Raw genomic sequence first — 20037 nt, forward strand, 5'->3', positions numbered from 1 at the left:
CAACTGGGTAGAAAATAACAAATAACACAACAAACAAAATAAAATAAAACTCAATATCCATAATAGAAGAATAAACATGAAAAAATATTAAGATTTAAAAATGTCCATTAAAAAAGAGATGTTTCTTCTTTCCTTTCATCCGATGACCTCAGACCCTGAGGCGGCCCTGTGGAGGGGCCCGGCCCCTGGTTAGGAGCCACTGGACTGGATCTTAATGGCTGAATGTTGAAGCTGCTTTAAAGCGATGGGGCGGATGTTTTCACACACCATCAGCTCCGGTCTGAACAGGTTCACTGGTCTCATGGGAAGTTTAACAGTGATCAAAGTGTGGAAACACTGAACAAAATGAATTCAGAGTAACTTCAACAAATACATCCTCAAACTGAGTTTAAAGAACAAGATTATTTTAGCCTGGACATGTTAGCATTAGCTACATTTGAAGAACCGGACCTGACGCTGTTGTATGTTTGTCAGTTAAAATGAGACTTTTGTAGACATTTGATTTTAAACTCCTCCGTCCTCAGGGTCAGTCAGAACTGTCTGGTTACAGGAGGCTGTTATGTTATGTATCTTTGTAACTGAGTCCAGTGAAAACACAAAAACCTGCAGACACAGATCTTTAACAGCAGCTCAAAACGAACTGTTTAATTTAAAAAATAAAAGGCTCTAATCTCCTTAAACAGCTGGGCTCTGTAGTTTCCATCAAACGTTACTTAGACAGAAGGATAAAGTGTATTTGTTGGGGACTATTTTCAGCTGTGGATGAATACACATCTGGTGTGTTTATGAGCAGCAGAAGGGAGTCAGCGTGTCTCACAGAGCAGCTGTAACAGCTGATGTCAAACAGACAACACACAGCACAGGTTCTAAAGCCAGGTATTGTTTATTTGTATTTGGTATTTCATGTTGTCCTGTGAGATGTTGGAACCAGCTACATAGAAAACCCAGTGTGCACTCTCGCAGTGAGTCATGCACAACATTGCACTGTAAATAAAGTCAAAGCTCAGTGGTGACACCGCGTGTCCACATACAAAAATAAAGATATTATTATTTACACCAGAGAGAAACAAACACTTCCCTCCAACACAGTTCAGTGTGAAACATGGATGTGAAACACAAACCTGCTGTTCTCCACACACACACACACACACACACACACACACACACACACACACACACACACACACACTGATGAAATGACACCTGACACATGAGACATGGTTCGGTCAGAGCACAGTGCAGATCAACATCTGGACACATCTGGACACGTCCTTGGCAGAAAAGATCGTCACGTTACATCGTCTGTACTGCATGAACATCTGCAGCTGAACCAAACATCTGTACAGGAAGAGCAGGTTGTTCTGCTGCAGATATGTGGGGGGGGGGTCACCAGCTCACCCCCTCCCCTCCTGTGACTATGAGGCTGTTTCTGTGTCACCAGCTCTGGACTGGAACCTGATTCACTGAGCTCAGGTTCAGCTGGACCAGATGGGTCACTGATAACTCCGCCCAGGAAGTGGTTGTCATGGAAACTGGTTCTATTTTGGAGGTTTCATATCTGCTGTGAAGAGAAACAGAAACCAGAACAATGTTCAGTTTAATCATCTGCAGTCTATTGATCAGGTCAATATCAATGAATCACTGCTGATCGGCTGCAGCCAGATCAATAATCTGTCAAACACATGAACCCTCAGTCAAACTGAGTCTGCAGCAGGTCAGACCCCAGGACCTGGTTCAGACCTCAGGACCGGGTTCAGACCTCAGGACCTGGTTCAGACCCCAGGACCTGGTTCAGACCTCAGGACCGGGTTCAGACCTCAGGACCTGGTTCAGACCCCAGGACCTGGTTCAGACCTCAGGGTTCAGACCTCAGGACCGGGTTCAGACCTCAGGACCTGGTTCAGACCCCAGGACCTGGTTCAGACCTCAGGACCTGGTTCACTCTGATGACACAGAAACAGTCCTCTTCTGTCCCGTCTCCTCGTCCTCTCCAAAGGAGCTGTGGTCAGACGCCACAGAGAAATCAGTCCGGTAAAAATCCTCAGTCCAGGTCCGATCAGAAACCTGATCCACTGCTCCACAAGTTTCTCAGTGTGAAAAACTGTGGTTCAACTGTGAGGGGGGGGGGGGGGGTCCCAGGCTGAAGTTTGTGCTCATCAACTCTCCTTTAAAACAGTTCAGTGTCAGTGATGAGTCAGAGACCACCTGGAACACAAGACCACAACAAATCAGCACAACAGGAACGACATCAGGTCAGGCTGTGCTCACCTGGACTGATGACATCACTGACAGTGTGTTTACCTACATGTGAGGCGGCGGCGACGTGACGCTGCCTTCAGCCGGAGCTTCAGGTCAGAGGCTGTGGGGCAGGGGTGGGGGTGCGGGTGGAGGCTCTGGTGATTCAGTGGGATGAGCCGGGTCTGGGGTCAGGACCAGGCCTGGGGGGTGGGGGGTAGAGGGTGGGGTCATTTGAGGCAGGGGCTGACCACGGTGGGAGTTGGGGGGTAAACCAGAGCCACGTCGACCCGCTCCGAGCCGTTCTTCGGACAGATGATCTCAGTCAGACCCTCAGGCCGCGGCTGGCTCAGCAGCTCACCTGCAGCACGACAACAACACAACACACCTGGTCAGGGATCAGTGAACAGGAAGTCAACAGGAAGTGAACAGTGAACAGGAAGTCAACAGGAAGTGAACAGTGAACAGGTAAAAACATCCTCAGGTGTCGGCTTCGTCCCCTCTGCTCTCACAGTAACAACATGTGTCTGGTTTCCGACCCTCACACAGACCCTGAACACATCAGTCAGTGGAAGCTTCTGGAGTTTAGAGTCAGACTCAGCGTCCACAGCAGAGCGGCCAGGTTTGAGCCCGGCTGCTGGGACCCAGGGCTGGGTCATCACAGCTGGATCACAGCTGGATCAGCTGTCAGATCTCAGTGTAAACCCACAGTCTGAGCCTCTGCTCAGTGAAGAGACTCTGAGCTGATCTGTCATTGATCCACTCGGGGGCAGAGTCTCTCCACTGAGACCAGCAGGGGGTGCTGAGTCTCCAGCTCAGGCTGTGGGCTGCTGGGAAATATCAGACAGTGAGGCAAAGAACAGAGGGCAGTTTAACCCTGAACTGTGTCTGACAGGCTGTTCCTGGTTTTCCTGACAGTGAGAACATTTACTCCACTACTGTCCTGAGTGGACTTTCCTCAGTGTTTTAATTGATGCCACTTCATTATATTATATTTTAATTTAAACTTCACTACATTTAATTAACAGCTGTGGCTACAGTAACTTTACAGATGAAGACTTTACATTCAAACATAGTGAATGATGATTTTAACATATGATGATGTCATAAATTAATCTACTTAAATAACAACAGTGAGGATTAAACTATAATAATGATAATAATAATGTTTCTGTTTTATAATATCTTTCATGTTACAGTGGCCGTTGACACTAATTCGACTATATTATTCCCTCAGAAGGTTCAGGCTGCAGCCGGAGCGCTGCCTGTCAGCCTGCACTCAGGGCACAGTTCTGCAGGCAGTGATGTGTTTGTGTCCTTGATGGGTTTGATTTCACTTTGTGTTTTGTTTCCAGTTTCCTGTGAGCGGAGCAGCCATTGTTACTGTGTGAGTCTGTTGTTGTGACCTCACTTCATGTTTTCACTGTGGATTAAATAAAGAAATAAGGCTGAGGACGTGCGACAGTGAACGCACACTCTGAACTAACACATCTACACTGATCATCACTGATCATCACTGATCAATACTGATCAATACTGACCTCTCAGGTGGTCTGGGACAGGTCTGAACCGACTCACACAGGCGCTCCCCCCTCAGCTACACAATGTGATCTACACAATAATGACCTCACCAACAACACAGTTATTATTCTGGATCACAGTCACACATTAAAACCTCTTTTCAGAGCTGATCAGCGCACGCACACACACACACACACTGTTGTGATTCTCTGATCATCAGCTGACACACACAGACATGAGGCCTGAACCCTGAATGTGACCAGATGATTAGTGACCTGCCACAGGATTTCAGAATAAAAGCAGAATCCAGTTTATAATCCCAGTGAGCTCAGATCAACAGCTTTTAAATATGATGCTGCAAACCTGTGTGTGTGTCTCCAAAGATAATCATCATCAGAATTCATGACACTGTGAGGTAGATTTTAAAATACATCATGTATTTATATTTTTTATATTTATGTATATTTGTCATATAAAATAGTTAAGGTCACAATCTGTTTTACCATCTTCAAATATTATATCATACATACAACACTGAGTGCAGCTCGTCCAGCTGTGTCCTGAACTAGGTCAAAGTCTGATAACAGCTCCTCCTCCTCCTCCTCCTCCTCCTCCTCTGACTGAGAGCAGTCACACACTAACCCACAAAGACCTGACATCAAGAAACAGGAATGTACAGGCGCCCCCCCCCCCCGCCGCCCCAAACACCATCAGCAGGTAGACAAATCATTTACATTCCTGCTCGGCTCATTTCCCCGCCAACTCTTCCTCCTCCTCCTCCTCCGTTCTCCTGCAGCCTTAAAAGGAAACGGCCTCTTCTCTGGAAGCAGCAGAAGTTTTCCTGTCTCCAGGAAACTCCCACTGCGACGCTGGATGTTTGCAGGAGTCTGACTGAGCTCCATTCACAAACTGCTCAGACGTCAGATCTCACCTCCTCTGAGGAGCCGAGGAGCCGAGGGACCAACACCTCCACCACTGATGATTTAATGTGCATTCATCCACATAAACCTACAGGAACCTCCAGCTCTGAGCTCCATCACTGTAACTAAAAGATCTCCAATGATGTATGTGTGCAAACAGGAAGTACCAAAATAAAACAAAACAAAACAAGACCAAGGGTCAGCCCTCAGCGGAGCAGATTAACCCTCTCTGTACTGACCCAGGACCAGGTGAGGGTCTCCCCAGTGATGGTCCTGGAGACAAACAACAGCCTGACAGTCACTGAGTTCATCCTCCTCCTGCAGCCTGCACACTGTTTAAATATTTACTGTCTCCAGTCTGAAACACACACACACACACACACACACACACAGAGAGCTGTGAACCAGGTCAGGCCGAGGCCCAGAACAAAGGATCATATCTGATCTGAAATCAGCTTATGTCACAAAATAAAGACTAATCCACCTGAGTCGACCCGGCTGAGAGCTCTGCTCCCATAAACCTCCTGCTGATTGTGTTTCCTGTTGACATCAACAAAGCATGATGGGAAATGTAGTTTACAAACGAGCACTATAAAGAGTATATAATAAAGAGGAGGAACTATTATCAGAATATTTTCTACACGTCACTGAGGCTGACAGTGAACGTCTCATCATGTCTCTGACATGGGACAGTTTTTATATCCTGGTCCTGAGGAAAGTACAGATCACGGGGGGGGGGGGAGTGAGAGTGAGAGAGAGCAGCTGCTGTAAGACAGAGAGAGGCCATCAGCTCAGCCTGAGGATTAACACTGTGTTCTCACACACACACACACACACACACCCAGCAGACTCAGCAGGCTGTTTGCAGCAGCTTGCACATGCCCAGTGCAGCGAGTGTTCATGTGACCTGAGACGTCGCTGTCACAGCAACAGGCTTCATCATCTTCATCATCCTCCCTCTGCAGAAACCTGTGTGGGACCTCTCACTGGGTAAAACCAGGACATGTGAAATGGAGCAGAGTCAGTCTGCAGGACGAGGCTCAGAGAACCGATCAGACTCTGTCAGGGTCTGTCAGACCCCGATCCTGTGACTCCTGAACACAGAGGAGGAGACTAATCCGCTGCCACCGGCAGCTGTATCCTCAGGAATGTGTGGCCTAGTTCCACTGCAGAGGAACCCGACCAAAAATAACTCGCTCTGGTCACTCAGCAGGTCTGAGCACAGACCCAGAGTCTGCAGACGAGGCAGAGTGGAGTACAGGGTGTCTGACGAGAAGCTGCTGTGCAGGATCAGGTTCAGTTTTCAGGCCTGAGCAGAGACCTGATGGTCTGTGCTGATATTCTGCTTATCTACATTCCACAGTCAGGAAACAGGGAACCTGAGCAGGAGAACAGCAGGAGAACAGCAGATCCTTCACACAGGTGTGGTGGAGCGAGCGCAGGTAAACTGACCTGGGAGCAGCAGGATTTACTCCAGATACAAACACAGTTCATTTAAAGAGCAGGTCTCAGTGTGTCTGTGAGGAAAACACACACACACACACACACACACACACACACACACAGCCTCGCTGAGTGTGTGTGTTCCAGCTGTTAACATCTGCTGTGTAATGAGATCAGCTGCCCTCATGCAGCTGAGCAGAGATCTGACACACACTGATACACAACAGACACACAAAAAAGCTGTTCATTCTGTTTCTGTGGTGTGTGTGTTACTGTGGTGTGTGTGTGTGTCTCTGATTAATTTATGATCGATCAATCACATGCTGATCAGTCAGACTGATCCTGACACATCTGGTTGTCAGTGCAGTCAGAGGACGACGTTTGAACAGCTGTTAAACATCTGGTCTTTGTGATGTTTAACAGCTGATGAACGTCTCTGTCCAACGGCCTGAACTCCGACTGTCTGACAGAGTGACGGCACACAGGCAGTAGCTGAACCCTCAGTTCTACTGACCCTGACCCCGTGAACCCTGACCCCGTGAACCCTGACCCCGACCCCAACCCATGCAGATCAGACCTGCTCTGATTAGTCTTTAACCAACAGGCAGAGGACTGAAATAAAAACAGTCGTCCGACAGAAAAGTTGAACGTGATCAAATTTTTGCTGCAAAGCAACGTGACATCACCCACCACAACGCTGCACTGGCCAATCAAATACAAGCTCACTTTGCTGGTGGATCGCTTGGTGTTTTCTCAACCCCCCCCCCCCCCCCCGGTCACATGTCTGAGACAGGATTACTGCAGGGTGATGTAACAGGACCATCATCCTCTCTCCCAGATTACTCACCTTTAACTCTGGTGGCTACGCTAACTAGCAGCTAAACTACCACCGCTCACACAAACAGACGCGTTCCAACAGGCGGCTGCTGAAGCTGACGACCACAGCCAGATAAACTCCATCTGATGATGTGACTGTCCTTCCTCCTGCGTCTCACTTCACCATCACACTCCTCAAGTTCTCATTCTGAGAGGCAGGTGAATCTCAACCTGCTCCAGACCCAGAGTCTAGCCCCCGGTCTCCTGACCCCCCCCCCCCCAGGTTCAGGTCTTCGCTGAGGTGCGAGGAGCTGGTTTCTGCTGCAGCCTGGTCCAGCTCACTGTGCTTCAGGCCTGAGACCAGGATCTGTGCTGGGACAAAGACTCTGCTCAGAGCGAGGATCAGCTGAGACCAACGTCTCTGGAGGATCAGACTCTAACAGGAACCTCATCATCAGAGCGAAGAGCGAAGTCCAGACAGTTTATTAAATCCTCTGACACAAACCTGCGTCTCTCTAATAATCACCAGGACTCAGTGGAAGACGCCAGATCTCTGTCTGACTCTGTGGTTTTTGGCCTCAGACTGAGGTGGTGTCATTTCCCAGCATTCAGCAGCAGCAGCACAGTGTTTTTACTCAGTGGTATTTCCTTTGGCTGCAGCCGCCGTCTTTCCTAACTCCACTGTGACGTCACAGAGCTGCAGCGAGGACAGAGACGAACGCGCTGCTGGAGACGTCCACAGTTTCTGCTTCGATCAAACTGATGCAGCAAAAATAAAAACAAAGTGTCCGTTCATCCTTCATCATCAGCCTCTGTACTGGAGAGAACAACAGTGACGCACTGAAGGACACACAAAGAGCCTCTGATGAAGATCAGCTGTTTCACCTCGTTAACGTCCACATGATGTTTTTATAATAAAGACACATAATGATGAAATAATCAGTCGACACCATGACTTGAGTGTTTCCACCTTGAACCAATGACAGTCTCATAAAAACAGATTCAGGGATTCATATGTCATAGAACCTCAGGAACCAATCCTGTCAACTTGTGGGGATGGGGGGCGGGGCTAAATACACCTGAAACCTCATCAGTACAGAGAACCAGAGTTAGCATTAGCACAACCACTAACACTGTGTCAGCCACTGCCAGTTACAAGCTAACAAACAACATAAACAAATAAAAGATGCTAACTATGCTAACGGTTCTGATCCGTCTGCCAGTCTCTGATTCTGGTCTCAACAGACTCCTCATCTGAGTCTGGGTCTGACTGAGGCTCCAACATGAGGCTGAGTCTCTGATGTTTCCTAACATCTTCATCCTCTCTGCTCTTTCACCTGGACACCTGGAGCCAGCAGGTGGTGGGCGGGGCCAAGGCCCGATCCAGGTGTCTCAGTCAGGAAGTCAGAGTAGATGAGCTTCAGACCAGTTTTTATGTGAAAACATGTTCAACTAAATATGAATCAGAGCAGAGGATTTGAAACCTTACACATGAATCATCCTCTTGTCTTAATCTCTGTTTCCTCAGCTGGAGGAGCCACATCACAGAATCCCTCCTCAGCTTCTTCAACATGTGTTCGTGAATAAAACTGCATGAAATTAAAAACCTTAAGTTTAACGACGACGTCTGAGCAAAACAGAAATGAAGCAGCAACAAGTAGATTTTATAAATGAAGAAACAAACAGGAAATTACATCAGCAGCTTCTTATTGGTCAACTGAGAAAACCCTGTCTTTACTGAACCACATCAGCTTACCAGCTGTTCATCCAGCTGTTCATCCAGCTGTTCATCCAGCTGCTGATTCTACCTCATTAATGTGAAACTAACTCAGACTGAATCCATCAGTTTCTAAAATCCCTGGTTTCATGTCTGACCACGTCCTGCTGGTCTGAGAGATCCTGGTCCAACCAAAACCTGGTCACACCAAGACCTGCTGAGTAAACACTGCACGTGTGTGTGTGTGTGTGTGTGTGCGTGTGAGAGGAGGAAGTCTGCAAGGAACAAACACTGAGAGACACACCTGAAGGACAGGTAAGGCCCGCCTCCTCTGTCTGCTGCGTGACGACACTGTTGTGACAGCGTGAGTTAGTCAGCTGCGTCTGACTGACTCAATGTTCAACTGCTGGATCTGGATCTGGATCTGGGTTTAATCCCCACAGATCCTTTAACTGGATTAAGAGGAGTCAGCTGAGCAGCAGAGAGTCAGAGAGTGTAGCTGCTGTACACACACACACACACACACACACACACACACACACACACAAACAGCTCTTCATTGATTAGTTGATCAACAGAACATTGATCTGAATCATCCACTAATCACTGACAGTCAACACAGCAGGTGAAGAGCGTTGGTCACCTGATGATGTCATCACACAGGTGTTGTTCCCCACAGTGACTGTGTTGACGTCGTGTTGCTGAGCTACAGGTACGTCCAGGTAAATGACTGTCACCTGAGAGGAAGCTGCTGCCGTCTTCATGTTGTGTTCACTGCCACAAACCGACGTGTTGCTGCCTACAGCGTGACCTCTGACCCTGAGCTTGAAGCCTCAGGAGGGAAATCCTAAAGTGATTACTGCAGCCGCTGATCAGCTGATGACCTGTGAGCTGCAGCTCGGACCACATGTTAAAAACACGCCTGACGTCTCTGAAACACGGAGACACACAGTCTGACCCGAAGTCAGGATCAACACCCTCTGCAGCTATTTCTGTGTCCCACTAAATTTAACACAACCTGACACTCACTGTGAACCATCCACCAGACCAACCAACCAACCACACACACACTCACACACACACACACACACACACACACACACACACACACACACACACACACACACACGCACACACAGAGTGGATGGAGCTCACACCTGAGTAGTGAACATGACAAAAGGGAGAAACACACCAGTTGTGACTCGTCTGCAGAAACATCACAGCAGACACACTGCACCGCAGCATGACCTGTCTGCACAGGTGTGTGTCTGTGCACCAAGGGGAGAACCACTCAGTCAGGTGACTCTCAGGTAAGGACTCGTCCTGACACACAGGGAGGTGACTGGGCCTCAGGTGACCCGGCGACCTTTCAAACACAACATGGACACGAACACAGGACGCCCCAGTCCCTGCAGGTGTGTGCAGAACCTGAGAGGCACCGTCATGTCTCCATCCTCTGAGCTATGGCCGAGAAGCTGACCAGTCCGCTGACAGAGTCGGTCTGCGTCCTCTGCTCACAACCAACGGTGGAGGTAAACATCGTCTGCACCACTGCTACGCGGTGTTGTTACCATGACAACAGCAGAGTCTCATGTTCACACACAGTAAGAGCAGATTGATTATTGATCAGTCACAGTCCAGATGGAGACTGGTGAAATACACCAGAATGTCCCTTTAATGTCCCAGGTGTTCTGCAGACCAGGACCTGATCCCAGACAGAACCAGGATCCAGGCCTCCACCTCTGACCCAGTGTGGTGGTGCTCTCTGAGGTCAGCTGACCTCCGCCTGCTCGGCTCCGAGCGGATTTACTGCCTCAGTGAGGACGTTGCTCTCAGATAAAAAGCTGTTTTCTTTTCCAGCCTCACAGCACAAACTGTAAAGCTCTTCCTGACGTGTCCGAGCTGAGAGACAGGAAGTGCTCGCTCTTATCAGCCCTCAGTGAAACGACTCGTTACACATCACAGCTGAAATCACACGATCACAGAGTCGATAACAACACCAGCCTGTGTTTCCTGTCCTCCTCTGCTGCTCATTCCTGACCACATCATTACTATCATCCTTATTATCATTATTATCATTAGTCTGAACCAGTCTGCTGCCTCCACAGCTGCAGCCTGGAGTTAACAAATACTCTGATTGTGTCTTTTTATCATGAATATTCTTCATGTGTTATGTTCAGTCTGGTAACAGACTAAATGCTCAGGAACTGTGTTGTGAAGTTACAGGTCTCGAAGCTGTGGAGCTGCATCTAACCAGCATTTCATTATCAGTTCATCTGTTCACATCAAATTAAACTAAAACATCAGAAACGAAGGTCACAACCATAAATATGAGTTTACACAGACACAAGAGAAGAAACACAGCAAATCTTCAAACTGAAAAATCATCTCAATGATTTTTGATTATTTATTTGTTACTGATGATTTTTCTGTTTCAGCTCTGAAATGTTGTGGATTAAATTCTGGTGGAGAAACACTGAACAGTTTGGTTTGTGCCTGACGATGATTCTCAGTGTCAGTTCATCTTCCTGTTTCCTGTTGAGCGGCGGTGGACAGTAACAAACACCTGAAGCCTCCCGTCACCTGCAGATAAACGAGGGTGACTGTGGATTTTGTCCCTCATCCCTTCCTGTAGCAGAGAGCTCGTTATGATGCTGCTCAGTCGCTGCAGAAAAACCCGTTTTAATGATCATGTGAACACGTGACTGAGGTCAGCGTCATGTCTGCAGAGATGATCTAATACAAGCTTTTAGCTTTTAGCTTCTGATCGACTGCATCACATTATATCACCACAGCCCACCCCCCCTCCCAAACTAAATCAATTCCACACTGAGCTGAAGGTAGAAGTGAATCCGACCGCTGCAGCCAACAGGCATTAAAGTGGGAGGGGGGAAGGGGGGGGGTCACTACAGTCTAAGACGTTCAGTGAAAGCAGGTCACCACCATCTCTGCATCAGCTGCAGTCACAAACAACACTGAGGATTATCTCTGACCCGTTTGGGGGGGGGGGGGGGGGGTGTTCCCCTGTCTAACCTAATGTCAGAAACAGCAGCCTTTGCCCCCCCCATCCCTTCCTGTGACTGGCTTCCAGCATTAGAGTCAGTTAGAAGCCTCCTCTTCAGTCAGGGTCAAACTGAATCTGATTATTAATGTTATACTCATACACATCTTCATCATCATCTTCATCATCACCAAGAACAGACAGATGGAGTCACTGGGGGGGGGGGGGGGATTCAAAGGAATCACATTAGTTTGTAACTGAGAAGAAAACAATGCACCGCTCTCTGTCCCTCAGTCTCCTGATGAGTCATGTGACCTCCACATAACAACAACATGAAACTATCATCATCATTTTCATCGTTTACTGGATCCAAACAGGTCAGAAATGATTTTCTCTATAAAATCTCAACAGTGAAAAAAGCCTGTTGTACTGTCGTCCAGTCCATGTTCACATCATCGGTTTATTTTAGGCATTTTTTAAATGTACTTCTGAACGAGGCTCCATAACGTCTGAAACCAGCAGCTGTTTGTCATTTAGCTGAAACATGACTGACGTGGTGAACAGTTAACCACTGATGGGTCAACATGAAGGACTTGGTTCGATAAATGACACTGGGGTCGTCAGCACAGCTGGGTTTGGATCTATATGTTGTTGTGAATGTACATTTCTAACTTAATCAACATATTTAGTCGCAGGTTGTCATGGTTATATACATTTCTCTTGTAAGAGATGTTCTATCCACTAAGTGTAAATAAGATGATGATACTGCTGTTTTGTACTTGTGGTAACCATGGTGATGAGATGTACAGAGCTGTGTGTGGAGACGTGTTTGACCTCTGAACTTAAAGAGGACTCACCTGGAAAGGCGTGTGGGCTGGACGACCCTCTCTTCAGGCACTTGGAACAGAGAATATGTACAGAGTAGTGCAGGCCGGGCCACTCCTGCAGCAGCACATTCAGCTCCTCCACCAGCGGAGTGACGGCCTGCCATGCCGTCCAGATGTTGGGCAGCGAGGCATGGCTGGCGATGGACAGAGTCTCTGCCTGCAGCTTCCCTTTGGACGGCCGGTGGCTGATCACCACGGGGACTTTACCTCGATAGGCGAAGATCTGGTGCCTGCCGTCCGACCTCTGGACCACGTGGCTGTTGATCTGCACACTGAAGCGGGCGAACAGTCCGGGAGGAAACAGGAAAGGGAAGCTGTACTGGATGTGCAGCTGCTCCACAGAGAAGAAGTGACACTGAGGCAGAGAGCTGCCGCCGGCCGCGGCCTCCGCCTGGGGCTCCTCGCTGCTGACGTAGCTGGGGAACTTGTACCGGGCCGTGGCTCCATTCAGAGGCTTGCTGCGAGGTTTGTTGATGCAGTAGCAGATCCCCATCTTCTCCAGGAGCTCCATGATGAGCTGCAGGTCCTGCTGGGTCTGGATGAGCGGTCTGAGGAGCAGGCGGATGACGTTAGAGGGCAAGAGGCCGTGTTGGAGGAAGCCCTCCACATGGTGCTGCAGATGGGTCACCCTGAGGTTCTCCCCCTTCTCATCCTCTATAACCAGACTCACTCTCCCCTTGTCCCCCCTCTCCCCCTCAGACAGGAGCCGGTCCAACAGTGTGGACTCGTCCCTCTGGAAGAAGACATTAAGAATTGCAATGAACCGTGGAAGATTGTGAAAAACATACTCCTTTAGAGTGAGGCTGTCCTCAAAGTACAGCAGCTTCCCGCTCTCGTGCAGGTAGGATAAGGCGCTCTGCAGCCGGTCCTCTGTGAGCCCCGCCTGGAGGCCCAGACGGGCTGAGTCCCACCACGAGAGCCACAAGTCTTTGGGCTTAAAGTGCAACTCCTCCAGCATCTGCCAGGACTTTGGCAGCACACGGTGGAGGTTGGGGAAGATCTCCCTGTGGTCTGCGACAGACATGAGCTTCTCCCTCAGCCTCTGGATGTTCCTCTGCGTCTCCGTGCAGCTAACGCTCAGGACAGGAGACAGGATCTGCAGCCGGTGGTTCAGCATGTACTGCAGCTGGGCCTTCCTCCGCCTCAGGTTTCTGTCTGAGACGCCGTAGAAGAGGACGTGAGGGCTGGAGGAGCGGACATTGTAGCCCTGCTCCAGCGCCTGGTCCACCTGCAGAGCCAGGCTCCTCAGGCTCTGGATGTCCCTCTTCTCCTGCAGGCCGATCTGTCTGTGAATGTCCAGACTCTTCTCCTCCATCTCCACCTCTCCACACAGGTCTGCATGTGTGCCCACCAAGCACACAACAGCGTGGGGTACTTTGGCACTGAGGAGATGGAGGAAATATCCAACATGGGCATAAAAGTTCTTGGGCAAATATGTTTTTAGATTGACCACAAGAACGTAGAGAGCACCAGGGGAGAGAAAAAAGGGTTTGATGAGGTCATAGTTTTGCTTCCCTGACAAGTCATACACCAGAAATGTGAGACAGCGATCAGCGTCAGCCACCCAGTTAGTGACTTCAATTCCTTTGTTTCCCTGGTTTCCTTTAACGTCCTGCTCTCTGCTCACCACGCTCAGCCTGAGCCAGGTTTTCCCGGCGTTTTTCGCTCCCATCAGGACCAGTTTCAGTCGCGGCTTCACAGCAAGCTGGGAATGTGCGAGCTCCTTCTGATAGGCTGCGATGTAAGGGATCCCCTTCATACACACCTCGTACGGAGGCTGGATGAGAGGGTTATCCTTCACCTTCCATATGTTCACTTTGGACAGCTTCCCAAAATTATCTGGAAGTATGGCTATTTGGTTACCCTGTAAAACTAGTTCCTCCAACTTCTCCAGCTCCACGATAGAATCGGGCAGATATGTGATGTTGTTATTGTCCAGCCAAAGGTTCACCAGCTTCTCCAGCTGACCTATTTCCTCAGGAATATGAGTCAGTTTATTCCTGCTCAGGTAAAGTTCCTCTAACCCTGTGATGCTCAAAATGACCTGGGGAAAGTTCTCAAACTCATTAGAGGACAAATTGATCATTTTGAGCCTTTGCAGATTTCCAAAAGAAGGCGGCAGCACTGTGAGGTTGTTCCCGTCCAGCATCAGGCTCTCCAGGTTGTGCAGGTGACAGAACGTGTCAGGTAAGGTGGACATGTGAAGACTGCTGAGCCACAGGATTTTAATGGACTGCAGCTTCATGATGTCTGCTGGTAGCCCCTCGAACTTGTTCCCGGAGCAGTCGAGCTCCTCCAGCTCACTGAGGGCCAGGATCTCGGGGGGGAACTGGTTCAGCTTGTTGTGATCTGCATCCAGAGTCCGCAGCCTGGTGACGCTGGAGAAAGACCTGGGGAGATCGTGCAGGTCGTTGAAGCTGATGTCAAGTTCCTCCAGAAACTGAAGCGCTCCAATCTGAGCCGGCAGATACTGGATCTTGTTGTGACTGATGCACAGCTTCTTCAGCCCCTTCAGCTGACCCACGCCCTCAGAGAGGCTTCTCAGGCAGTTGTGGCTCATGTCAAGCTCCACCAGCTGCCCCAGCTCGAACACCACCCAGGGGACAGCGGTGAACTTGTTCCTGCGGAGGACGAGGATGCGCAGGTTGTTGAGGGTGGATCCCAGCCCGTCTGGCAGCTCCTGCAGCGAGTTGTTGCCCAGATTGAGCACCTCTATCTCGGCTATGTCCTCGGGCAGTGTGATCTGGTTGTTTTTGGAGCAGAGGGTCAGCTGGCGCAGGTTGCTCCGCAGCTTCCTGGAGCGGAGGGCGGCATCCCTCCACAACCTGGCCGTTTTCAGATTGTTCTCCTTGTCCTCCATGGCGGTGCAGCCGGACCCCTCCTCCTCCTCCTCCTTGTTTTCATTGAGGGTTCTCATGGTTCCTAAGCGGGCCGCATGGTGGACGGGGTCCTTCAGAAATCAGCGCCCTCCTGAACAACACCCCCTCCGTCAGAGAGCAGAGAAACGCGGGTCTGTGTCGGGAAATATTCGAGCTTTTCGACGGGAGCAGGAGGAGCGTCTGCGGCCGCGGAGGCATCCTCTGCTCCTGCGCACACAATGACAACAACCCGCTACAGCTCCGGGTTCGAGCCCCGATCCGAGGTCCGGTGCAGCGGCCGCGGTCTGTCCATCACAGGCGTCCACATCGCCTCGAAACCCCGTCCTCCGGACCGCTCTCCCCGGGTCTGTCCGGCGCTCCGAGCCGCTGAGGCTCTTCCTGGCAGCGGGGAGTGGAAGTGAGGAGCGGCGGCTCCACTGCGTCAGATCTGTGGACACTCCTCCTCCTTTCTCCTCCTTCCTGCTGTGTGGAGGGGGGGGGGTGATCCTGCTCACATGGCTGAAGCTGATTCAAATCCCCGAAGAGGAAACGGAGAAAACACTTTCATGGGTTTGACCGTGAAAGAAAACCTCCCCGGGCTGTGATCTGAAACAGACCCACAGAGACTCGCGTCTATTCGCATGTGACAGGAAAACTGTTGATATTTAGGAGGTGAAATCCTAAAACAACCTGAGCGCCCATCACGGGTCATCTCCATGTTAGACTGGGGCAACAGGGGCAGGACTCTGCCTCCATCTGGCGGACATGAGGGGGAACTGCAGCCGTGGGACCTTCACAGGCCCGAGCTCAATAACTTCATCTTTATTTCATCTCCGTGGAACCTCCTGGTTCTTCAGGTTTCACCGAATCAGGTCTGATGTGAGTTTCAGATGTTTTGTTAAACTTGTAAATGATCTTATTTCTTTGATCTGGTTTGGGATCAGTTCGAGTGTTTTGCTTCAATATGTGAATAAATGTAACAGTGATGTAAAACAGGAGGAGCTGGACTGATCACATGCTGAATGAAGAGGAGAGAGTTTCCTGCTCCTCTTCAGTTTCTGTTTGGTAAGACACTATTTAACAAACGTTAATGTGGAACATTACGAGAACTTAGAACATATGACTTTATTGACCAGTGTTTTTAAATTACTCTTTAAAATTCATCTCATACATCACAGCAGCACATTGAACCTGACACACTGCACACAAGACAGTTTTAAAAAATCTATCAATCAAAACACACAAACAGTTTTACTCAACATCACAACAACAACATGTGGTTTCTCTACACATCAGGTCTGAGTCTGGAGCAGCGCTGAAGAACCTGATCAACAAGAACCTGATCAGAACCACACCTTGTCCTCCATCGATCATCGTCCTCACAAAAACAGTCACTGAAACTTTATAAAATAACAATATATGAACCTGAAATGAAGTGAGTCTCTGGACAAAGTGAGTTTCAGGGAACTAATGATGTTTTACAGCATGAATCGGCTCATCCAGAGATAATTACTGCAGATGGAGACGATAACAACGAGCCACAGGTTCTGAAGTCTCTGCTGCTTCAGCACCAGCTGATACATGTTAACACCAGGCCTGAGGCAGAGTGAAGGGGACACGTCCAGATCTGGACGTGTCCCCTTCACTCTGCATCAATGTCTCTGAACCACACTGAGGAAGAACATGTTGTTTTAGCGTCTTTTAAAAACACACCTGGTCCTGCTTCAGGATCAGGTTTATGAAGCGATCGGTCACAGGAAACTCCTCTGAAGCTCTGATAATCACCAGCTCCAGTATCTGCTCCTGACATTTCATAGATGAAACAGTTAATCAGTTAATACAGTAACACTTGGTTGTAGCCTGAGTCTGCAGGTAGATTCACCTCTACAGGTAACCACATGTGCACCGCCCCCACCCCCCACCAAACAAAAACCCTTCATGAGTCACATCAGTCATATTTCACATTGAGAGCTCGTTGGACTAAAATCTGCAGAGGTCACATGTGTGATGACCTTCAGCAGACGTCATGAGCAGGTTTAAAAACTGACCCTGACTGGTGTTCAGTAGTACGGGCCGATATCCTCGTACCCGGCGTAACTCGGCCAATCAGGGAAGATCCCGTGTGAGCAGGTGGGGCTGCCGTACCGGTCGAAATGAATCCCAAAGTCACAGGAGTTCGTGTGGCGGCTGCAGGCCTCCTGACGGCCCCTCTTCATGGAGGACCAGACGACCCTGTAGTTGTCCCCCTGGTTGCTGTCCCAGTACTCCCGCCCGCCCGCCTCGTAACAGATGGCGAACTCAACGCGTTCGTAAGGCTGCAGCTCCTCAGGCAGGGACACCTCGAAGGAGAAGGTGTCACTGTACGAGCTGGGGTAGGCGTCCTTCATGTACACACAGTCCACGTCCGTGTGGCTCTTCCAGGTGTCGAAGGTCACCCGCAGCCTCACAGACTTCTCAAAGGACACGTTTCTGACCTTAACGGTTCCTGCTAAAGCCTTCTCCTTCAGCACGCAGTGCTCCAGGCTCACCCTGTTCCTCTCCAGGCTCTGACGGAAGTGCAGGTAGTCTGAGGAGGGCTGAGTGAAGTCCAGCACCAGTCTGTCCTCCTCAGCTGCCAGAGAGACAGCAGAGCTCAGCATCTCCTGGATGTTCAGGGGAATATCGATGGGGTCGCTGAGCGGGGAGAAGACCTTCACCTTGGTTAGAGACAGGCCTTTTTGATCAGCGAACGTCACCTGCTTTCTAGCTTTTCTTGTGTCTTTGGTGGAGGATCTTCCAACCTCAGGCTGATTCTCACAGTGCGGGGGCTGGAACCTGAGGCACGAGCTCAGAGCAGGTTTGCATGTTTTGGGAGTCGTCCTGTAGACGAAGTCCTCGTTGGACAGGAACAGAGGCAGGGCCATGTCAATCGGCATGGTGGGCTCGGGGGGGGGACAGGCACAGAACACTGAAAGACAGGAAGAAGAGAGTTGGACTGAATCATCACCTACACATTACAATAACATCCACAGGTCAGTTATGTCTCACAGCCTCTCACAGCTCCTGCAGCGTGTCTGAACACTGAGCCTGAGCCACAGTCCACTTCACATGCAGGTGTACTTCACCTGAACCATCCACACCTTACCTGCTTCTCAAGCTGCTTTCTGTCCGATGAAAACCTGGACTCACGATTCTGACTTTGATTCTATGAAGAAGTTAATGATGAGGGAGCAGGAAGTGCACCTGCCCCCCCCCCCCCGCTGTAAACCGTGAAGCGGCTCACACCCACCTGTGCAGGTGCAGCTGCTCCGCTGCGTCACGCTGCTGCGACAGTTCACACAGGACGCGCTCAGGTAGGGTCACCTGGAGCCGCTGCTGAGGACCAGGGACGGCTCTCCCCGGCTTCTCTCCGGTTCTCCGGTTCCGGGCCTCAGCAGCCTCGGTGTGAACTCCTCGTCCCGGTTCGATGACGCGGTCCGGTCTCACTCTCCGGTCTGGTCGCGAGCCTCTCTCTCGCGGCTTCCAAACCCAGTCAGGGTCCACGTGAACACCTGCGCACAGCCAATCACAGAGCGCGCTGACGGAGTGATCGATGGTCGGCGGGGTCAGGAGTGTCCCCGCGGTTAGACCCCTCCTCCTCTGTGGGGGGGGGGACAGGTGACTATCTCCAACTGTCTCAGACTTTTCTCATTATTTTGACTCAGAAATGAATAAATATAATAATCAATAATTGTGTAATGTTTCTTATATTTTATTTTGATTTACTATGTCATTGGCAAATTTTGACCAAGTATATTAACTTTATCTCGTAGCATCTGATAATATTGACGTGGTAACTCAGAATTATTATATCTTTTAACTAATCACAATGAAGTGTCTCCTGATTGTGACTCGTCCTCTTGTTTTGTTTCTGTGTCGATCACTTCTTTTCCTCCTCTGCAGTTAGCATGCTAACCAGCTAGCTCTGTTACTGAGTCACTAACACGTCCTCAGAGCAGCTACATCTTCAGGACAGACTGGACGCTGCAGTCGTGAGACGGGACAGTGCTAGCTGGTTAGCACGCTAACTTCAGGACATGAAAAGACGTATTCTAGACCGGTGAGTAGACAGAGACAGAGACAGAGACAGCCTGTCCTCACAGTGACAGACTGTCCCCACAGTGACAGAGACAGAGACAGAGACAGCCTGTCCTCACAGAGACAGACTGTCCCCACAGTGACAGACTGTCCCCACAGTGACAGAGACAGAGACAGAGACAGCCTGTCCTCACAGAGACAGACTGTCCCCACAGTGACAGAGACAGAGACAGAGACAGCCTGTCCTCACAGAGACAGACTGTCCCCACAGTGACAGACTGTCCCCACAGTGACAGAGACAGAGACAGAGACAGCCTGTCCTCACAGAGACAGACTGTCCCCACAGTGACAGACTGTCCCTACAGTGACAGAGACAGAGACAGCCTGTCCTCGCAGTGACAGCCTGTCCCCACAGTGACAGAGACAGAGACAGTGACAGCCTGTCCTCGCAGTGACAGCCTGTCCTCGCAGAGACAGCCTGTCCTCACAGAGACAGAGACAGTGACAGCCTGTCCTCCCAGTGACAGCCTGTCCTCGCAGAGACAGCCTGTCCTCACAGAGACAGAGACAGTGACAGCCTGTC

General features: G+C 49.9%; 2 protein-coding genes across 9 annotated transcripts; both read right to left on the reverse strand.

Moving 5' to 3' along the window:
* Positions 1 to 860: 860 nt before the first annotated feature.
* On the reverse strand, positions 861 to 16377 carry mfhas1 (multifunctional ROCO family signaling regulator 1). Of its 6 annotated transcripts, none has more exons than XM_071472072.1 (4): positions 12511 to 16377; positions 2306 to 2596; positions 1915 to 2205; positions 861 to 1824 (listed from the first exon to the last, which is right to left on the reverse strand). In XM_071472072.1, exons 1-2 carry the CDS (start codon positions 15455 to 15457, stop codon positions 2466 to 2468), a joined length of 3078 nt encoding a protein of 1025 aa, XP_071328173.1. In that variant the 5' UTR covers positions 15458 to 16377; the 3' UTR covers positions 861 to 1824; positions 1915 to 2205; positions 2306 to 2465. The 6 variants fall into 6 exon arrangements, with proteins under 6 accessions (XP_071328173.1, XP_071328171.1, XP_071328170.1 ...); XM_071472070.1 differs by having other exon boundaries at positions 861 to 1786; positions 1896 to 2205; XM_071472069.1 differs by having other exon boundaries at positions 861 to 1843; positions 1896 to 2205.
* Positions 16378 to 16508: 131 nt separating this feature from the next.
* On the reverse strand, positions 16509 to 19621 carry ppp1r3b (protein phosphatase 1, regulatory subunit 3B). 3 transcript variants are annotated; one of them, XM_071472077.1, is made up of 2 exons: positions 18661 to 19621; positions 16509 to 18345 (listed from the first exon to the last, which is right to left on the reverse strand). In XM_071472077.1, the coding sequence occupies exon 2, from the start codon at positions 18311 to 18313 to the stop codon at positions 17459 to 17461; it is 855 nt and encodes a 284-aa protein (XP_071328178.1). In that variant the 5' UTR covers positions 18314 to 18345; positions 18661 to 19621; the 3' UTR covers positions 16509 to 17458. The 3 variants fall into 3 exon arrangements, with proteins under 3 accessions (XP_071328178.1, XP_071328177.1, XP_071328179.1); XM_071472076.1 differs by having other exon boundaries at positions 18667 to 19617; XM_071472078.1 differs by lacking the exon at positions 18661 to 19621 and adding an exon at positions 18523 to 18605.
* Between the last annotated feature and the right edge of the window lie 416 nt (positions 19622 to 20037).

This window comes from Trachinotus anak, unplaced genomic scaffold (assembly GCF_046630095.1).
Source record: "Trachinotus anak isolate AG129_WGS33_773 ecotype Australia unplaced genomic scaffold, CSIRO_AGI_Tana_v1 ptg000035l, whole genome shotgun sequence".
In the NCBI taxonomy this organism is placed as follows: Eukaryota; Metazoa; Chordata; class Actinopteri; order Carangiformes; family Carangidae; genus Trachinotus; species Trachinotus anak.

What these genes read in the sequence shown, in the direction of transcription:
- mfhas1 (XM_071472072.1), bottom strand. Translation starts at nt 15,457, where the DNA reads ATGAGAACCCTCAATGAAAACAAGGAGGAGGAGGAGGAGGGGTCCGGC. An exon ending in CAGCCCACACGCCTTTCCAG is followed by an intron (nt 2,597 to 12,510) that starts GTGAGTCCTCTT and finishes GTCGTGCTGCAG; the next exon opens with GTGAGCTGCTGAGCCAGCCG.
- ppp1r3b (XM_071472077.1), bottom strand. Translation starts at nt 18,313, where the DNA reads ATGCCGATTGACATGGCCCTGCCTCTGTTCCTGTCCAACGAGGACTTC.